Source organism: Hordeum vulgare, chromosome 7H, assembly GCF_904849725.1.
Source record: "Hordeum vulgare subsp. vulgare chromosome 7H, MorexV3_pseudomolecules_assembly, whole genome shotgun sequence".
Classification (NCBI taxonomy): domain Eukaryota; kingdom Viridiplantae; phylum Streptophyta; class Magnoliopsida; order Poales; family Poaceae; genus Hordeum; species Hordeum vulgare.
In genome coordinates, this window is record NC_058524.1 from 181,777,835 (window position 1) to 181,797,523 (window position 19,689).

At 43.4% G+C, this 19,689-nt stretch overlaps 1 protein-coding gene across 1 annotated transcript; it reads left to right on the top strand.

Annotated features, from left to right (window-relative positions):
- Positions 1-11,741: 11,741 nt before the first annotated feature.
- Positions 11,742-18,813, top strand: LOC123408797 (psbP domain-containing protein 3, chloroplastic). The gene is made up of 7 exons (XM_045101839.1): positions 11,742-12,147; positions 12,217-12,282; positions 12,428-12,508; positions 12,615-12,697; positions 17,989-18,183; positions 18,277-18,327; positions 18,450-18,813. Exons 1-7 carry the CDS (start codon positions 11,760-11,762, stop codon positions 18,474-18,476), a joined length of 891 nt encoding a protein of 296 aa, XP_044957774.1. The 5' UTR covers positions 11,742-11,759; the 3' UTR covers positions 18,477-18,813.
- The last annotated feature ends 876 nt before the right edge of the window (positions 18,814-19,689 follow it).

A 19,689-nucleotide genomic window follows, 5' to 3' on the forward strand; every position in this document is an offset into this window, starting at 1 on the left:
AGTATTTCCCTCGATTAAGAAACCAAGGTTTATCGAACCAATAGGAATATCAATCCTCAACCATCTTCATCGGCTGCACACAAAAGAGCAAACAACTTGCACCCGACGTGGACAAGAGGGTTGTCAATTCCCTTGATCTCGTTATTTGCAAGCGAATGAGGTCTGTAGATAATTGTAGATAGTTGTGAGTTGTAAAATAAAATAAAATACAAATAATAATAGCAAGGAAATTATATTTTTCTGAATATATAAGTGAATAGACCCAGGGGCATAGTGTTCTCTAGTGGGATCTCTCATGAAAGCAACATACGGTTGGTAAACAAATCACCGTTGGGCAATCGATAGAACAGCAAATAGTTATGCAATTTTCATGGCAATGATTGATACGTCTCCAACATATCTAGAATTATTGATTGTTACATGCTGTTATATTATCATTCTTGGATTTTTTTTATGATCCTTTTATAGCAACTTTATGTCATTTTCTGGGACTAACTTATTGACATAGTGCCTAGTGCCACTTGTTGTTTTTTTCCTTCACAGAAAATCAATATTAGATGAAGTCCAAATGCCTCAAAACTTTATGGAGATTTTTTTGGACCAGAAGGAAACTTGGGAGCCAAGAAGGAGCACCTGAGGGGGCCCAGGAGCCTCCTCCACCGCCTCTAAGATCTATAAATACCCCAATATTCAGACAACCCTAGAGGAGTCGACAAAAAATCATTTCAGCCGCCGCAAGTTCCAGAAGCCACGAAATCCAATCTAGAGCTTGTTCCAGAGAGGAACACGATCACGGAGGGGTTCATCATCCTCATTGGTGCTCCTCCGATGATGCGTGAGTAGTGCATATCAGACCTATGAGTTTGTAGGCAGTAGGTAGAGGGCTTTCTCTCTCGTTTTGTTTCTCAATACAATGGTCTCTTGGAGATCCATATGATGTAACTCTTTCTTTTGTGGTGTGTTTGTTGGGATCCGATGAATTGTGAGTTTATGATCAGATCTAAGAAATCATATTCATGATTGATTATTATATCCTCATATTTATTCTCCGATACTTGGTTTTTGTCTGGCCAACTTGATCGTTTATCTTGCAATGCGAGGAGGCCCTTTGTGATGGGTTCGATCTTGTGGTGCTCAATCTCAGTGACAGAAAGAGAAATGATAGGCATGTATCGTTTCAATCAAGGATAAAATGATGGGTTCTATTCCTACGTGAATAGATCTTGTCTACATCATGTCATCATTCTTAAGGCATTACTCCATTTCTCCATGAACTCAGTACACTTGATGCGTGCCCGATAGCGGTTGATATGTGGAGTAATAGAAGTAGAGGCAGGTAGAAGTCGGTCTACTTGTCTTGGACGTGATGCCTATATACATGACCATTGTCTACTTCACATCATCTATTTGCAATCTCTACTTTGCTATCCACGTTTCTATTTTATTTGCTCTTTTATTTTCTGATCTATATCATCAAAAAACCCAAAATTACCTTGCTGTGTTTTATTTTCTATCACCCTTATTTTCATCTATCAATCCATCCTTACTTTACCCACGAGGGATTGACAACCCCTCCATGCGTTGGGTTGCAAGGATTTGCTATTTGTGTGAAGGTGATGCTTACATAGTCTTGTGGATTTTCCTATTAGATTGATACCTTGGTTTCATAACTGAGGGGAATACTTTCTATCACTGTGCCACATCACCCATTAAGTTTGGAAAGAAACCAACGCAATCAGCGGGGAGTCAAGATTTCTGGCACCGTTGCCAGGAAGATCAAGTCAAGATCTATCAGGTTCGTACACATAAACTCTCATCTCCTTGCAATTACATTATTTTCCATTTGCCTATCGTTTTCCTCTCCCCCACTTCACAAAAATATTTTACTTTTTATTTGCCTTTTTCTTGCTTTCTTTCTTCTATTGCCTTCATGTCAACACTCGAAAATAGGGAAATAAACAGGAAAGGTAAAGGCATATGGATCATCATCCACTTTCTAATATTTTCAAAAGATCTAATTATCTTGAACCAATTGCTAGTGAGTTGAGTGATCTTAATTATTTTTGTGAAGTTTTGCTTGAAAATCATGAATCTGAATATTGTGATGAAGTGTTAAAACAAGAAATTTATAAAGTGATTCATGATATCTCCTTGAATGAAAAGCATGATTGCAATGATGTTGTTATAAGTTCTATTAATGTCAATCGTTCTAATAATATGCCAAACTACAAGATTGGGGATGGCAATTTTTTCATGCCCACTACTCACTGTAATGATGATGATTGGGGTGATGCTTCTTATTATCTTAAAATTTTATTTAATCCTCGTGATGAATATGACATTGATAATAAAGTATGCAATAGTATTGAAAGTGAGTTTGGAAGAGTGCCAACTTTAGGTAGTAATGATCCCAATATTTCGGAGAATTATCTATCTCTTCAATTTTTTGATAAAAGTGGGTTTGTAGAGTTCATGACTTCAGTTAATGTTAATCCCAGTACCTTGGAAGATTATAAGACTTTTATGCATGTGGATCATGAAGAGAATTTTTATGTGATAGCTATATTGTCGAATTTTAATATGATCCTACATGTAATTATTATGAGAGAGGGAAATATGGTTATAGAAATATTCATGTTACCAAATTATCTATCTTCATGTTGAGATTGCTATTGTTTCTTTCTTCTTCCATGCAAATGTTAGATATTTATTTTCTTGATAATTTGCTTGCTTATAAAATTCCTACGCATAGGAAGTATGTTAGACATAAATGTGTTTGTCTTATGCTACATGATTCTCTCTTTGTGTTTCTACTACTATCTTTCATGTGAGCATCAATAAAATCTCAACCTTATCTTAATGGCTATAAAGAAAGAGCTAGTTGGAGTAATAGAAGTAGATGAACGCAGAATTTGGTCTACTTGTCTTGGACGTGATGCCTATATACATGATCGTTGTCTTGAATATCGTCATAATTATTTTCTCTTCTATCAATTGCCCAACAGTAATTTGTCTACCCACCGTTTGCTATTTTCTCGAGAGAAGCCACTAGTGAAACCTACGGCCCCTCGGTCTACTTCACATCATCTATTTGCAATCTCTACTTTGCTATCCGCGTTTCTATTTTATTTGCTCTTTTATTTTCAGACCTATATCATCAAAATCCCAAAAATACATTGCTGAATTTTATTTGTTATCACTCTTATTTGCATCTATCAATCTATCCTTACTTTACCCACGAGGAATTGACAACCCCTCCACGCATTGAGTAGTGAGGATTTTGTATTTGTGTGCATGTGCTGTTTACATAGTCTTGTGGATCTTCCTACTGGATTGATAATTTGGTTTCATAACTGAGGGAAATACTTGCCGCCGCTGTGCTGCATCACCCTTTAAGCTTGGAGAGAAACCAACGCAATCAACAGGGACTCAATGATCATGTGTATATAGACATCACATCCATAAGAAAGTAGGCCGACTCCTGCATGCACCTACTACTATTAGTCCACCCATCGACCACTATCTAGCATGCATCTAGAGTATTAAGTAAAATAGAGTAATGTCTGGGGAACGATGACATGATGTAGACAAAGTAAGCTCAATCAATATGAATAAACTCCATCATTTTATCCTTAGTGGCAGCGACACAAAGACGCATCTTGTCCCCTTTCTGTCACTGGTGTTAGAGCATATTTCTCCATATGTGGTTTTGGTAATTGATGACAATCCCTATGGACTAATGGTTGCCTTAAGTTATATTCTAAGGATTTCTCCATAGGCACTTCTTGAAATCCATCTGTTGGTTTCAAGGAGTTTATATGATGACCAAGGTGGTATTCAAGGTATTATCCAAAGAATGGTCATAAAGACACAAGGTTGATGAAGTCTAAGTCAAATAGTGAATCAAATTGATCAACACACAAAGCGTACAAGATGTACTGAGAGGGATCAAGTGATCCCATGGTATGGTAAGCATTGTCCATTATGCTTTGTGTACTAACCCATGGTCTTCGTGAGAGTTCTATGTGGGGTTAGGTGTGTTTCCATGGGTGTGCGTCAAGAGGAAGATCTCATACAACCCATGGAGGATGATGTCAAGTGGTGATCGTCATCAAGATTGCGGTGTGCAAGTTCAAGTGGAGCATCACGAAGATATCATGCTTGAAGCTTGTTGTACATTGTGGTGGCAATGGACTGGTGAAGATGTATTTAAGAGTGGCTCACCCATACTAAGTATGGGGAGCAATCAACTAGCATTCATCAAGCTAACACAATCAAGAAAGGTGGTCCATGTTGAGGAAGTCAAGATCATCATAATCTAGCTCAAGTGGGCTTTCTACAAGGTATGGGTTTGCCCTTGATGGGTTTTTCTATTTTAGGATAGATTCTCGTACCGTCAAGGGGGCTCTCAAGTGAGTAGCTTGATCGTATCGTTCTTTGAGAGATCAAACCATTTGCATCATTGTATCATATTTCTTGGTTCTTGTTTGGTTTTCTCTTGGTGAGTTTTAGAGCTTATGGTCATATTTATGACATACTCTAGTTCATCAAAAACGGAGTTCATGTGCATCTTCTATGATGTTTACGATGTTGAAGTTTTTGATGGTTCTTCATTCATAGAGGTTTCACATCTCTATATCATTGGCATTTTCATAAATTCATGTTCCTAAGATAAGCAACAAGCTCGTATGCAAAATATATGGCGGTTCTTGGTAGGTTTTCTCTCTCAAGCGGAAGTACCACTCTGGTGGTACTTCCGCCCTCCCCTGTCGGCCTCTCTTCTGCTTATAATTTCTCCGTGGTTTCATTGGTGCGTTTTTTCACTTAGAACAGAAGTACCACTTGGGGGAGCGGTAGGATCGCTCCAGCGGTACTGCCGCCCTCCCATTCCATCCCTACTTCCGCTTGTTTTTCTCTCTCGCTTCCGATGAGCCGTTTCCCTTTTAAGCGGAAGTACCGCTTGGGTTGGGCGGTAGTACCGCTTAGCCCAGCGGTAGTATAGCTTGTGCATGACTTGTGCACATAACGGTTGGATTTGGGGAGGCCTATAAAAGGAGGTCTTCTTCCCCAATGGTGTCTATCCGTTGAGCTCTTTTTGCCCCACATTGTTGACCTTCTTCGAGCTTGCTAACTCACAATCCCTCCAATGATTCTTGCTAGTTCTTAAGGGAAAAGAGAGAGGAGATCTAGATCCACATTTCCACCAATCACTTTCTCCTCTATGTGAGGGGAACCCCTTGGATCTTGATCTTGGAGTTCTTTGTGAGCTCCTTGTTCTTCCTCTCATATTCCTCCTGTTGTTGTGGAGGGATTTGAGTGTGAGGGACTTGACTACATCGTGTGTCCTTGCCATTGCATTAGTTCTATCGGTTTGAGTTCTCTACGGTGATACGTGGAAGTGAAAAGTTGGAGAAGCTTGTTACCCTTGGGTGCTTGGTACCCTAGAGATTGTTCTTCGTGGATGCTTTGGCATCCTAGAAGCTTGGTAGTGCCTTGGAGCTCAATCAGTGTGGTGTAAAGCTCGAGGCAAGCGTCGGGGTCTCCAATTAAGTTGTGGAGATTGCCCTGAGCATTTGAGGTCATCACAGAGCCACAGTCCATTGTAGTGAAGCTTCGTGGTGTTGTTGGGAGCCTCCAATTAAGTTGTGGAGATTGCCCCAACCTTGTTTCTACGGGTTCGGTGACCATCCTCAAGGGTCCCTTAGTGGAATCACGACATATTGCATTGTGCGAGGGCGTGAGGAGATTACGGTGGCCTTAGTGGCATCTTGCGGAGCATTGTGCCTCAACACCGCTCCAAATGGAGATTAGCATCTGCAAGGGTGTGAACTTTGGGATACATCGTTGTCTTCGTGTGCCTCGGTTATCTCTTACCCGAGACCTGTACTTATGCACTTTATTTTGTGATAGCCATATTGTTTCTTGTTATATATCTTGCTATCACTTAGTTGGTTATCTTTCTTAGCATAAGTTGTTGGTGCACATAGGTGAGCCTAGTTGTTTTAGGTTTTGTGCTTGACAAATGAAATGTTAGTTTTATTCCGAATTTTTTCAAGCCTAAACCGTAATTATTTTAAAGTGCCTATTCACCCCCTAGGCGACATGCATGTCCTTTCAACTAGAATATAGAAACTCGCAAGGTTGAACCTAGTACAACGCACATCTGCAAATGAAGAATGATCAAACTACTTGGCCTCATCAATTCAATAGATCAGATAGTTTTACGAAGCTATGCTTATCATGCAAATAAGAATCATAAAACTCAGAGAAGATTCAAATACTTTTCATGAATAATCTGAACATAAACCCACAATTCATTGGATCCCAACAAATGCACCGTACAAAAGAATTACATCGGATAGATCAACATGAAGATGCCATGATCATTGTATTGAAGATCGAGAGAGAGAGAGAGAGAGAGAGAGAGAGAGAGAAAGAGAGATAGAGAGAGAGACATCTAGATACTAACTACGGACCCGTAGGTCTGTGGTAAACTATTCACACATCATCACAAGGGCACCAAGGTTAATGAAAAGGTTGTCCGTGATCGATCCCCCCTCCGGTAGATTGCCCGAACGGAGCTCCAGATGGGGTCTCTGGAACACACACTTGCGGCGGTGTATTAATTCTTTCATCAATATATTTAGTGTTTCTAGAATATTTGGAAATTTATAGGCTAGAAAACGAGGAAAGAGGGGCCACAAGGAGGCGATAAGGCATCAGGGAGCGGCCAACCCCCTAGCTGCGCCATGTTGCCTTGTGGGCCTATCGTGTGGCTTTAGGTCTCCTGTCGAAGCTTCCAGGTCTTCTTTTGGTATAGAAAAAATCATCAAGAAAAATTCGTGGCAATTGGTCCTCATTTTGTACTGAAAAACTAAAAACATGCCAAAAACAGCAACTCACTGTTGGCATTGGGTTAAATAGGTTAGTGCTAAAAAATAATACAAACTGGTGCATTATGACCCAAAACGTATCTTAAGATGATAATATAACAACATGGAACTATAAAAAATTATAGATACGTTGGAGACGTATCAAGCATCCCCAAGCTTAATTCATGCTCGTTCTCAAGTTGCTAAATGATAAAAACAATTTTTTGATGTGATATGCTATCCAATATGTAATCTTTTGCATGTATGCTCACTAAGAAATGATGAATTAACAAAGATCATCATAGTAATAATTATAAGCACAAGCAATAAAATCATCAATCTTTCAAGTATACGATCTTAAAAGAATGTCCACCCCCCATTAATCCTTCATATTAGCAAAGCATGGCTCCGTCTTCACCACATTAATACAAATGTTAAGCACCAAGGTGTCCAAGTCACGCAACTCTGATATGAACCACTGCACAAAGAGGTGAGTGGCATGGGGGTTTTTGGAAATTTGATTCGTGAATCGCCTTTCGCCCGGTAGTCCATGTGGCCCAAAGAGTGACTGCCAATAGTACAAATTGATCATGTGAGAGTGCTTCAATCATCGCAAACAACCATTGCTTCGTTGATGGTTCGGTTGTGGCAATTAGATGTTCAACAATATCCCCATTGGTCAAGGCCCAAATACATCTCAAAGACGAGCACTCAAGCAAAGAATGACGCTAAGGATCTGTAGCTCCGCATAGATGGCAATTATTAGTGTGTGGCATTTTCCTACGTTTGCGAACATCATTAGTGGGGATTGATTGCTTTGATAGTCTCCATAGGGTATTTTGAATCTTTCGTGGGACCTAAATTTGTATCTTTTTTGCAACATAGTTTTTTTCCGGCTAACACAGGCTTCATCCCACGCTGAGCAAAATGATTGGTCGTCGTTTCACCATCGAGCACAAGGGATGATTTGTTTTTAGGGGAGCAAGGGCTGATAGTCGTTTCGGCGGCTAACCAATGCTAGGTCCCACCTCGAGACGGTTAGATCTCCACTTGGCCTATGGTGAAACCGAGTTTTGATGGGCCCACTCCTACTTCTCCATGCCGACCATGGAGGAGACTGAACGTGGATCGATGAGGACAACGAGCCACAAGTCCCACACGGCAATGGGCCACTAAGCAAAATATCCTCTCGAAACCAAGCCAACATACAGTTGCACCCGAGCAAGCATAAGAGCGTCGTCGACGTCGACCACCATCAAGTCATACTCCATGGCTACTGTGACCACTTCCTCCCTCTGTCACAGTTTCGACAAGCCCCGCCGAGGCCATGCGATGCCGCCAAGAACAACGGTATGCCATTGCCTCCCTCCTTGAAGGATAGAGGAGGGGTGAAGCGAAGGGATGCCCTACCACGTCCTCCTCCCCGCTACCGCGACGTCATTGATACTGATGCTCGTCCCCGTCGAGGCATTCACCGAGGTTGCTGGTAATGCCAACCACTGTTTCTCATTTCTCTCGTCATGACTTGAAAATAGTTCGGGAAATGATAAATGCTGAAGGGTTTAAAAAACATTTATGATTTAAAAAATTATTCGTGTATTCAAAAAATGCCCACAATTTAAAAAATATTCATGATTTTTTAAGAAAATATAATGAATTTTTAGAAAATGTTAAACGTTCAACAAATGTTAAGGAATTTTAAAAATTGTTTCAACTTTTCAAAAATATTCACAAAAATAAAAAAATGTCCGTTGATTGAAAACAATTCATGAACTCGATCGTTTTTTCACCAAAGAAAAAAAATTCCCGAATGTAAATATTTTCTCCAAATTTAAAAAATGTTCCCCATTTTAATTTTTTTATGAGTTCCGAGAGGTGGATGCTATTTTACAAAAAATGTACGTGAATTAAAAATGTTCTAAATTAAAAAAACAACATTTTTTTAAATAAATCCTAAAATTTAAAAAATATTCATGATTTCAAAAAATGTTCATGAATTTATAAAAAAATCACATTTTCGAACAAATATTCATAAATTTAAAAAGTAGTTCACGAATTGAAAAATAAATATATGGAAATAAAGAACGAGAAAAAAACCCAAAAGAAAAATTGATTCAGGGAAGACATTTTTTGTAACCGGTGGAACTGAAATCCGTAAATGGCCCGACCAATACAAAAACTAGCGCGTGAGGACGATATAATATTCCGAGCACACGAGAGACATTTTCTCTCATGTGCGTGGAATAGTATATCCCGGATCGGCTAATGCTGCATCCCACCTCGAGACGGTTAGATCTTCACTTGGCCCATGGTGAAACCGAGTTTTGATGGGCCCACTCCTCCTTCTCCATGCCGACGATGGAGGAGACTAAACGTGGATCGATGAGGACAACGAGCCACAAGTCCCACACGGCAATGGGCCACTAAGCAAAATATCCTCTCGAAACCAAGCCAACATACAGTTGCACCCGAGCAAGCATAAGAGCGTCGTCGACGTCGACCACCATCAAGTCATACTCCATGGCTACCGTGACCACTTCCTCCCTCTGTCACGGTTTCGGCAAGCCCCGCCGAGCCCATGCGATGCCGCCAAGAACAACGGTGTGACATTGCCTCCCTGCTCGAAGGATAGAGGAGGGGGTGAAGCGAAGGGATGCCCTACCGCGTCCTCCTCCCCGCTACCGCGACGTCATTGATACTGATGCTCGTCCCCGTCGAGGCTTTCGCCGAGGTTGCCGGTAATGCCAACCACTGTTTCTCATTTCTCTCGTCATGACTTGAAAAGAGTTCGGAAAATCATAAATGCTGACGGGTTTAAAAAACATTTATGATTTAAAAAATTATTCGTGTATTCAAAAAATGCCCACAATTTGAAAAATATTCGTGATTCTTTAAGAAAATATAATGAATTTTTAGAAAATGTTAAATGTTCAATAAATGTTCAGGAATTTTAAAAATTGTTTCAACTTTTCTGAAATATTCACAAAAATAAAAAATGTTCGTTGATTGAAAACAATTCATGAACTCAATCGTTTTTCACCAAAGACAAAAAATGTTCCCGAATGTAAATATTTTCTCCAAATTTACAAAAATGTTCGCCATTTTAAATTTTTATGAGTTCCAAGAGGTGGATGCTATTTTACAAAAAATGTACGTGAACTAAAAATGTTCTAAATAAAAAAACATTTTTTGAAATAAATCCTAAAATTAAAAAAATATTCACAATTTCAAAAAATGTTCATGAATTTATAAAAAACCACATTTTCAGACAAATATTCATAAATTAAAAAAGTTGTTTGCAAATTGAAAAGTAAATATATGGAAATAAAGAACGAGAAAAAACCCCAAAAGAAAAATTGATTCAGGGAAGACATTTTTTGGAACCGGTGGAACTGAAATCCATAAATGGCTCGGCCAATACAAAAACTAGCACGTGAGGACGATATAATATTCCAAGCACAGGAGAGACATTTTCTCTCCTGTGCGCGGAATAGTATATTCTGGCTCGGCTAATGCTACGTCCCACCTCGAGACGGTTAGATCTCCACTTGGCCCATGGCGAAACCGAGTTTTGATGGGCCCACTCCTACTTCTCCATGCCGACCATGGAGGAGACTGAACGTGGATCGATGAGGACAACGAGCCACAAGTCCACACAACATTGGGCCACTAAGCAAAATATCCTCTTGAAACCAAGCCAACATACAGTTGCACCTGAGCAAGCATAAGAGCGTCGTCGATGTCGACCACCATCAAGTCATACTCCATGGCTACCGTGACCACTTCCTCCCTCTGTCACGGTTTCGGCAAGCCCCGTCGAGGCCATGCGATGCCGCCAAGAACAACGGTGTGCCATTGCCTCCCTGCTCGAAGGATAGGGGAGGGGGTGAAGCGAAGGGATGCCCTGCCACGTCCTCCTCCCCGCTACCGCGACGTCATTGATACCGATGCTCGTCCCCGTCGAGGCTTTCGCCGAGGTTGCCGGTAATGCCAACCACTGTTTCTCATTTCTCTCGTCATGACTTGAAAAGAGTTCGGGAAATGATAAATGCTGACGGGTTTAAAAAACATTTATGATTTAAAAATTTATTCGTGTATTAAAAAAATGCCCACAATTTGAAAAATATTCATGATTCTTTAAGAAAATATAATGAATTTTTAGAAAATGTTAAACGTTCAACAAATGTTCAGGAATTTTAAAAATTGTTTCAACTTTTCAAAAATATTCACAAAAATAAAAAAATGTTCGTTGATTGAAAACAATTCATGAACTCAATCGTTTTTTCACCAAAGACAAAAAATGTCCCCGAATGTAAATATTTTCTCCAAATTTTCAAAAAAATTCGCCATTTTAATTTTTTATGAGTTCCCAGAGATGTATGCTATTTTACAAAAAAAATACGTGAATTAAAAATGTTCTAAATTAAAAAAAATAACTTTTTTTGAAATAAATACTAAATTTAAAAAATATTCACGATTTAAAAAAATGTTCATGAATTTATGAAAAATCACATTTAAAAAAAATATTCATAAATTTAAAAAGTTGTTCGCAAATTGAAAAATAAATATATGGAAATAAAGAACGAGAAAAAACCCCAAATTAAAAATTGATTCAGGGAAGACATTTTTTGGTACCGGTGGAACTGAAATCCGTAAATGGCTCGGCCAATACAAAAACTAGCGCGTGAGGACGATATAATATCCCGAGCACAGGAGAGACATTTTATCTCCTGTGCGCGGAATAGTATATCCCGGCTCGGCTAATGGTACGGTCCACGCCGAACCGGCCACATCTCCACCTAGCCCATGGTGAAGCCGAGTTTTGATGGTTGATCAAAAAAAAGAACGAGTTTGATGGCCCCACTTTGCTATTTGTCGACCCGGGCCATGGACGAGACTGGCCGTGGAACGAGGAGGACGACGAGCCACAAGTCCCACACGGCAGCCGGCCACCAAGCAAAAATATCCTCTGAAAACCAAGCGAACCAGCAGCTGCAGCCGAGCAAGCACAGTACATCAGCGTCGTCGACGTCGACCACCATCGAGCCGTACTCCATGGCCGCCGTGACCACCGCCTCCCTCTGCCCGGGCCTCGGCAAGACCCAACGAGGCCACGCGAAGCCGCCGAGAACAACGGTCTGCCATTGCCTCCCTGCTCGGAGGACGGAGGAGGGGGTGAAGCGGCGGGACGCCCTGCTCGGCGTCCTCCTCTCCGCTACCGCCGCGTCGTCGGCGCCACTGCTCGTCCCCGCCGAGGCTTTCGCCGAGGCCGCCGGTAATGCCAACCACCGTTTCCCTTTTCTCCGGCCATGTCTGATGATGTGGAATCTCGTTTCATTTTAAGAGGCGCAGGAGGGGTTCACCGCGTACGAGGATGAGGCCAACAAGTTCACCCTCGCGATTCCACAAGGTGCTTCGCCTTTCTATTAAAAAGATGGGGCGAGTTCAGCCAAAATACAGTCTTTTTGGCTCTTAAACGAACTGTGCGCGGCAGAATCAGAGTCCGCAAGGCTACGAGCAAGAGCAATTCGGTGAATGTTTCCTTTCCCGTGCAGGCTGGCAGGTCGGCGCAGGTGAACGCAGCGGCTTCAAGAACGTGACGGCGTTCTTCCCCGAGCAAAACCCCAACTCGAGTGGTACGTACGCAACGCACGCATCCTTCCATCTCCCGTTCCCAACTACCAATCCACCATACCCATTCCACTCGTAATTCATGAGATTTTTTTCTTCTACACACTTCAGTCAGCGTCGTGATCACCGGAATCGGGCCAGACTTCACCAGCCTCAAGTCCTTCGGTAATGTCGACGAGTTCGCCGAGAACCTGGTATGTACTACTATGCACCCTGTTTGCAGAATCTTCAGTGAACTGCACAAATGCCTATCCACATTCTCCAAGAATAATGACTATATACTGTTGGCTTTTGAACGTGCGTATGCAGTTGTACAGGCGTGCCTACGCGATTCTTGCTTCGACCGGCTACTTGACGGAACTTGCGTAATTAGCGACACGAATAAAACTGATCGATGGATTTGATGGCTAAAGGCCCGTGTCGAGCCTTTGCTTTGTATTGCTTTTCGTTTTTCTGGTGTTACAATCAACACCCCTAGGGTGTCTTTTATACACGTCCACAAGGGACTATGGAAATAGACTAGGACTAGGAATCCTAATACTACTAGGACTCGGTTTGGCTTTCTTTCCTAATCCTACATGAGCAACATGATTAACATCTACATTCACCTCCTTAATCTTGTTGCTTGACTTCACTTCTTGCACTCCGACTTTCCTCCTCATCTCGATGAACTTCTGTCGACCGAGGGACTTGGTGAAAATATCGGCAAGTTGGTCTTTCGTGTTCACATGTTGAACCTCGATCAACCCTTCTTCAATGCACTCCCGGATATGGTGGAACCGGGTATCTATGTGCTTGCTCCTTTCGTGATGAACCGGATTTTTGCACAACGAGATTGCAGCTTGGTTATCGATCTTCAGTGACACCTTCTGCACCTCCCGCTTTGCAAGAATAGCTAGGAGTCTTCTCAGCCACACTGCTTGACAAGCCGCCGTACTTGCCGCTATGTATTCTGCCTCGCATGAAGACAGTGCCACCACCTTTTGCTTCTGAGAATTCCAGCTAATCGGATTCGGGCCAAGGTAGAAAACCATGCCCGTTGTGCTCTTTCGGTCATCAACATCACCTGCCATGTCACTATCTGAATATCCACGAAGGATCAATCATTCCTTTTCCTTTCTGTACGTGCAGCCAAGATTAATTGTGCCTTTCACATAGCGTAGAATTTGATTGACCGCGCTCATGTGTTCGGTTGTCGGATTCTCCATGAAACGACTCACGATCCCGACTGAATAAGCCAAGTCAGGTCGGGTATGCACCAAGTATCTTAGGCTACCCACAACGCTTCGATACATTGTGGTGTCCACCGACGGATTTGAGCTACGCTTGCTCAACTTGTGACGTTGGTCCATTGGAACTTGTGTCGCGTAGCAATCTGACATGCCACACTTTTCCAATAACTTGATCGCGTAAGCCGATTGACATAGGAAAATCTCTCCGGAGCTTTGCTTCACTTCGATGCCCAAGTAATAGTTGAGTAATCCCAGTTCACTCATGCTAAACTTGTTCTTCATTTGCGCCTTGAAACGTTCAATTTCTTGTACGCTATCTCCGGTGATAATCAGATCGTCGACATAAACTCCAACTAGCAGGTTTGAGCCTTTGGAGTTCTTTGTATAGACTGTGTGCTCGAGGGGACATCTCTTGAACCCGAGCGAGACCAGACTTCGGTCTAACTTTGAGTTCCAAGCTCTTGGCGCTTGCTTCAACCCGTAAAGTGCCTTCTTGAGCTTGTAAACTTTCCCTTCTTCGCCTTTCTTCTCGTAGCCGAGAGGTTGTTCCACGTACACTTCTTCTGTGAGATCGCCGTTGAGGAAAGCGGATTTAACATCCATATGATGAACCTTCCAATCCTCTTGTGCTGCCAAAGCTAGGAGCACTCTCACCGTCTCGATTCGAGCAACCGGTGCAAACACCTCATCATAGTCAACTCCTTGACGTTGTACGTAGCCCTTTGCAACGAGTCTTGCCTTGTACTTCACAATGGCACCCTCCGTGTCCTTCTTTAACTTGTAAACCCACTTCAAACCTATCGTCTTTTGGTTTGGAGGTCGGGTTACCAAAGTCCACGTGCCATTGCTCTCAATTGCCTCCATCTCCTCATCCATGGCGTGCGTCCAGCTAGGACCTTTGCTCGCCTCTACGAAGTTCGCCGGCTCCTCAACTCCGAACAGACATAGTCCGGAGTACTCAAGCGTAACTGGCTTTGTGTACTTGTAGACTTTCTTGAGGGTCTTGTAGCGACGAGGCCCTGAGGAGTCCGTTGTGGCTTGCAAAGGAGGCGACACAAATTGTGTCCAGTGTTGATGCACTTGAGGAAGACGGCTGAGACCCTGGTGTGTCATCGACATCCGTGTCGTCGGCGTAGTCGTCGTGACCGTGACCATCATCTTGATTGTCGTCGTCACTATGCGCCTCGTTGTCGATGTTGTCGTCGAGATCTCCGCCTGTGTCGTGCGCGGCGTTGTCGTTATCTCCTTGCGACCTATGCGCGTCGTTGTCGGTGTCGGCACCATGATGATCACTACCATTGTGGTCACCTTGGTTGGGCGTCTTGCCAACCACCTGGACATCCTCCCCTGCATCATCATCAGTTGAAAATTCAACTGCAAATATGTTACTGTTTGGAGCATCGTCGGCTGCAGCGCTCCAATTCCACGCTTGGTTTTCTTCAAACACGACGTCGCGTGAAATCCGTAGACGCTTGGTTTGTGGATCGTAGAAACGGTATGCCTTGGTGCCAGAACTGCTCTCGTATCCGATGAACACCATCTTGGTGCTACGATCGGCAAGCTTTGAGAGATGTGGCTCCGCCGTCTTCACATGTGCCACGCACCCGAACGTCCATAGATGAGACACATTCGGCTTACGTCCGTAAATTGCTTCATACGGAGTCTTGCCGATCACCGCCTTCGTTGGAGCCCGGTTGAGAAGATAGACCGCCGTCGAGACAGCTTCTGCCCAAAAAATCCCCGGCAGGTTCTTGCTCTTGAGTAAACTCCTTGCCATGTCAACGACGGTTCGATTGCGCCTTTCAACGACCCCATTCTGCTGCGGCGTGTAAGGTGCCGTGAGGAACCTCTTTATGCCAATCTTCTCGCAGTAGTCGTTGAACTCATTCGACGTAAACTCTCCGCCGCGATCTGTCCGTAGAGCGCGAACCTTCAGCTTGTGTTCCATCTCCGTTGCAGCCTTCAGCTTCTTGAACGCTTCAAACGCCTCATCTTTAGACCGTAGGAGAACGACCCACATATATCTCGAGTAGTCGTCTACCACAAGGAAGAAATACTTCTTTCCAGCGTGAGTTGCCGGGGTGATAGGGCCACATAGATCACCATGGAGCAGCTCGAGTGCATCACTTGCACGATAGGTAGACTGAGCAGGGAATGGCCTGCGGTGCTGTTTTCCAACCAAGCACCCGTCACATACTCGATCAACATGGTCGATAACTGGCATCCCGGATACCATCTCCATCTTTGACATCTTCTTCAAGGCGTAGAAGTTAACGTGTCCAAATCTAGCATGCCATAACCACGAATCATCATCACTCTTGGCGAGCCAACACTCCGGTTGAGATTGATCAAGGTTGAGGATATAGAGCCTATTCCGTGTGTGATTAACACGAGCTAGCACGTTTCGGAGGTTGCCGAAGATCGTCATCACTCCGCTCTCTATATTCACCTTGCATCCATTCTCGTCAAGCTTCCCAATAGAGATGATGTTGTTGCGCAGCCGTGGGATGTAGTACACTCCGGTGAGTATGCGATGTTCGCCTGTGAGACCCTCAAAGAGGACAGATCCTTGCCCGCAAATCTCCACAGCTGAACCATCACCGAACTTGACCGAGCCTTCAACATCGTATTCCAGCTCGAGGAATTTCTCCTTGCACCCCGTCATGTGGTTACTGGCACCTGTGTCGAGATACCACGACACGTTCTGATCACCGGATAACTTTGGTGTCACTTTTTCCTCATGAAGTAGCACCTTCCGGCTTGGTTTCACAACCACCGTTTCAGCGAGATCACAAACTTCGGCCATCAGAAGACTTGGACCTTCGTCTTCCTGCTTTGCCAAATTTGCCTTGATCTCCCGCTTGTTAGGCTTTGGACAATCCTTCGCAAAGTGACCCATCTTATTGCAATTATAGCACTTGACCTCGGACAAGTCCAAGTTCCGTGGTTTCTGCTCTTTAGATTGGCCCGCCTTACCACGACCTTGTGGTTTGCCTTTTCCTTTGCCTTTTCCATTTTGTCCATCGCCCTTCGTGTTGCTTGAGCCCTCGCCACCGTCACGCCTTCCTTTGCTACTTGGGGCCTCCCAATCTGTGCGCGAGTACATGAGTTGGTCACTACCTCCTCCTTTGCCTTTCCGACAGCCACGAGCATTCTCTTCCCATGTCCGCAATCGTCCGATCGCCTCCGTTATGGTCATGTCGTCGATGTCGTAAAGCTGCTCGAGCGTGCCGATGATGTACGTGAATTTATCAGTGACAGAACTGAAAAATTTCTCCACGATCTCGGTCTCATCGAGCTTTGCACCAAGCGCGCGGATCTCTCCACCAAAGTAGTAAGACGCATGGCGTAGTCATTCACAGATTTAGTTTCCTCCATCTGCAACTTGTGAAATTGGCGCTTCAGCACTTGTGCCCGAGCCTTGGTGACGCGATCTTCTCCGATCCTCATCTCCTTGAGTGCGTTCCACGCCTCTCTTGCCGTCTCGAACTCCGCCAATGTCATCAGCACGGAATCCGGCACAGACTGGGCTATGGCGGCCATGGCACCTTCGTCGCGCTCCTCGTCGACGTCGTCGTCCGTGATGGCCTCCCACACTCGAAGGGATCGAAGAATAATCTTCATCTTCACCGCCCACACGCCGTAGTTGGCGTCGGTGAGCATCGGGTACTGGATGGGGATGTTGCGATGCGCCTGGACGTTAGCGCCGCTCGTTCCTCCACCACTGGTTGCTGACTTGACGCCCTTCTTCACCTTGTCGCCGTTCTTGTTCGCCTTGGCACCGCCGCTGCCGGACTTGACCGACTCAGCGTCGCTGTCCGTCATCGTAGACCGTAGATCGTCGAGGCTCTAGATACCAATTGTTGGCTTTTGAACGTGCGTATGCAGCTGTACAGGCGTGCCTACGCGATTCTTGCTTCGGCCGGCTACTTGACGGAACTTGCTAACTAGCGACACGAATAAAACTGATCGATGGATTTGATGGCTAAAGGCCCGTGTCGAGCCTTTGCTTTGTATTGCTTTTCGTTTTTCTGGTGTTACAATCAACACCCCTAGGGTGTCTTTTATACACGTCCACAAGGGACTATGGAAATAGACTAGGACTAGGAATCCTAATACTACTAGGACTCGGTTTGGCTTTCTTTCCTAATCCTACATGAGCAACATGATTAACATCTACATATACATGATAGTCTGTAAATTGCTACTCATGTATCGTGGCCATTTTGATTTACTCTGTCTTGGCCGAGCAGGTGACAGGCCTGGACAGGAGCTGGCAGCGGCCGGCGGGGCTCACCGCGAAGCTCATCGACTCCAAGGCAGCAAACGGTCTCTACTACATCGAGTACACGCTGCAGAACCCCGGCGAGAAGCGCCGCCACATCGTGTCCGCCATCGGGATGGCGTTCAACGGCTGGTACAACCGGCTCTACACGGTGACAGGACAGGTACTTCGATCTTCTCCTCTGGTCAGGACGTCAGGTCAACCAACCAACATCACTTCACTCACATTTGTTTGTCCACATTGGTGTGTCGCACAGTACATCGATGACGACGAGGATTCAGCCATATACAAGCCTGAGATAGAGAAGGTGACATCTTCGTAGATTGAATGTGCCTCCTGCTATTCTTCTTAGATTGAATGTGCCTCCTGCTAGCTTTTACTTGCTGGAGGACTGGCTGATTTCTTTTATGTATGCATATGTTTTTGCAGTCTGTCAAGTCTTTCAAGTTCACATGAAATGCCTCCAAAAAGGAAGTTCAGGTGAGAACAAGTATAGAGGAACAGAGAAGAGAAAGTATACAAAACTGGTAGCTCTTCATGTTAAGTTCAATTAGTGAGTGTGTATATGTTTGTCGAATTTACCGGAAGAAAATATGAACACCAAATGTTCAAAGACTTCGATGGCGTTGCTTGGCTGAGGACAGCAATGGCAGCATGAGGGTATGAGATAGAGCATGAGAATGTCGTTTGTTCTGAGAACATTGCTAGAACTCCTTATAAGAAACTAAAATTGCTCCGATGTAAACTTCTTCCTAGCATCTATTTTTGGGCTCACATGTCAGACTTTTCTTTATCATCTACCTTCCTCTCATAATATCCAGAACGGAAGCAACGCTGCATATGGTACCATCATTACTGAAATTAGGAATAGAGCTTCAATGTTCAATTGTAAATGCACCTATGAAGGTAGACCTGCTAATGTTGATGCAGATAGGTTAGCCAAGTTTTCTTATTATTCTCTAGAGCAGGGACGACACGTTTGGTTGGTCCATCCCCATGATCCCAGTTGTATTCCTTCCCTCGTGGAGTTTGAGCAATAAAACTTGGTAATACCCCTAAAAAAATCTACCTTCCTCTCATAATTTGGATTAGCTTCGGCCTCTCATAGTCAACTCTCTTTTAGAACCTGGGTATAGTACTGGAAGTCTGGAACCAATTCCAACCTCTTTTTTCTCTTCGCACCTCACTCCATAGTGGTTAGCACCAACTAAGCAATTTCTATGATAAAGTCTAAAGCATGTATAAAATTGAATATATGTTCACAGTTTACAAGAAAATTGCTAAATTCAATTATAAGAAAACATATATAATTGAATATATGTTCACAACCAGTGGCTAATCTACCAGGCTTGACCCCCCTTCAAAAATTGGAAAAGAAAAATTACTGGTATTCGAAACAAAATTTTGACCTTATTTGAAAGGATTGAGAGTTTTTGACCTTTTCTTTTCTACTCGTCGTTAACTTTGAGCACCTCCTAATTTTCTTCTAAGATTTGCCACTATTCACAACTCGGTTATAATGTTTAGGACGTCAACTCCAACTCATGCTCAAGAGTCGGAGCTTAAGTTCTGAACATTATACAACATTTTTAAAGTGAATGTGTGAACATATGTTCAATTTTATACATGGTTTGAACATAATTTGGAATCAAAGCTTGCAAGAATAAAA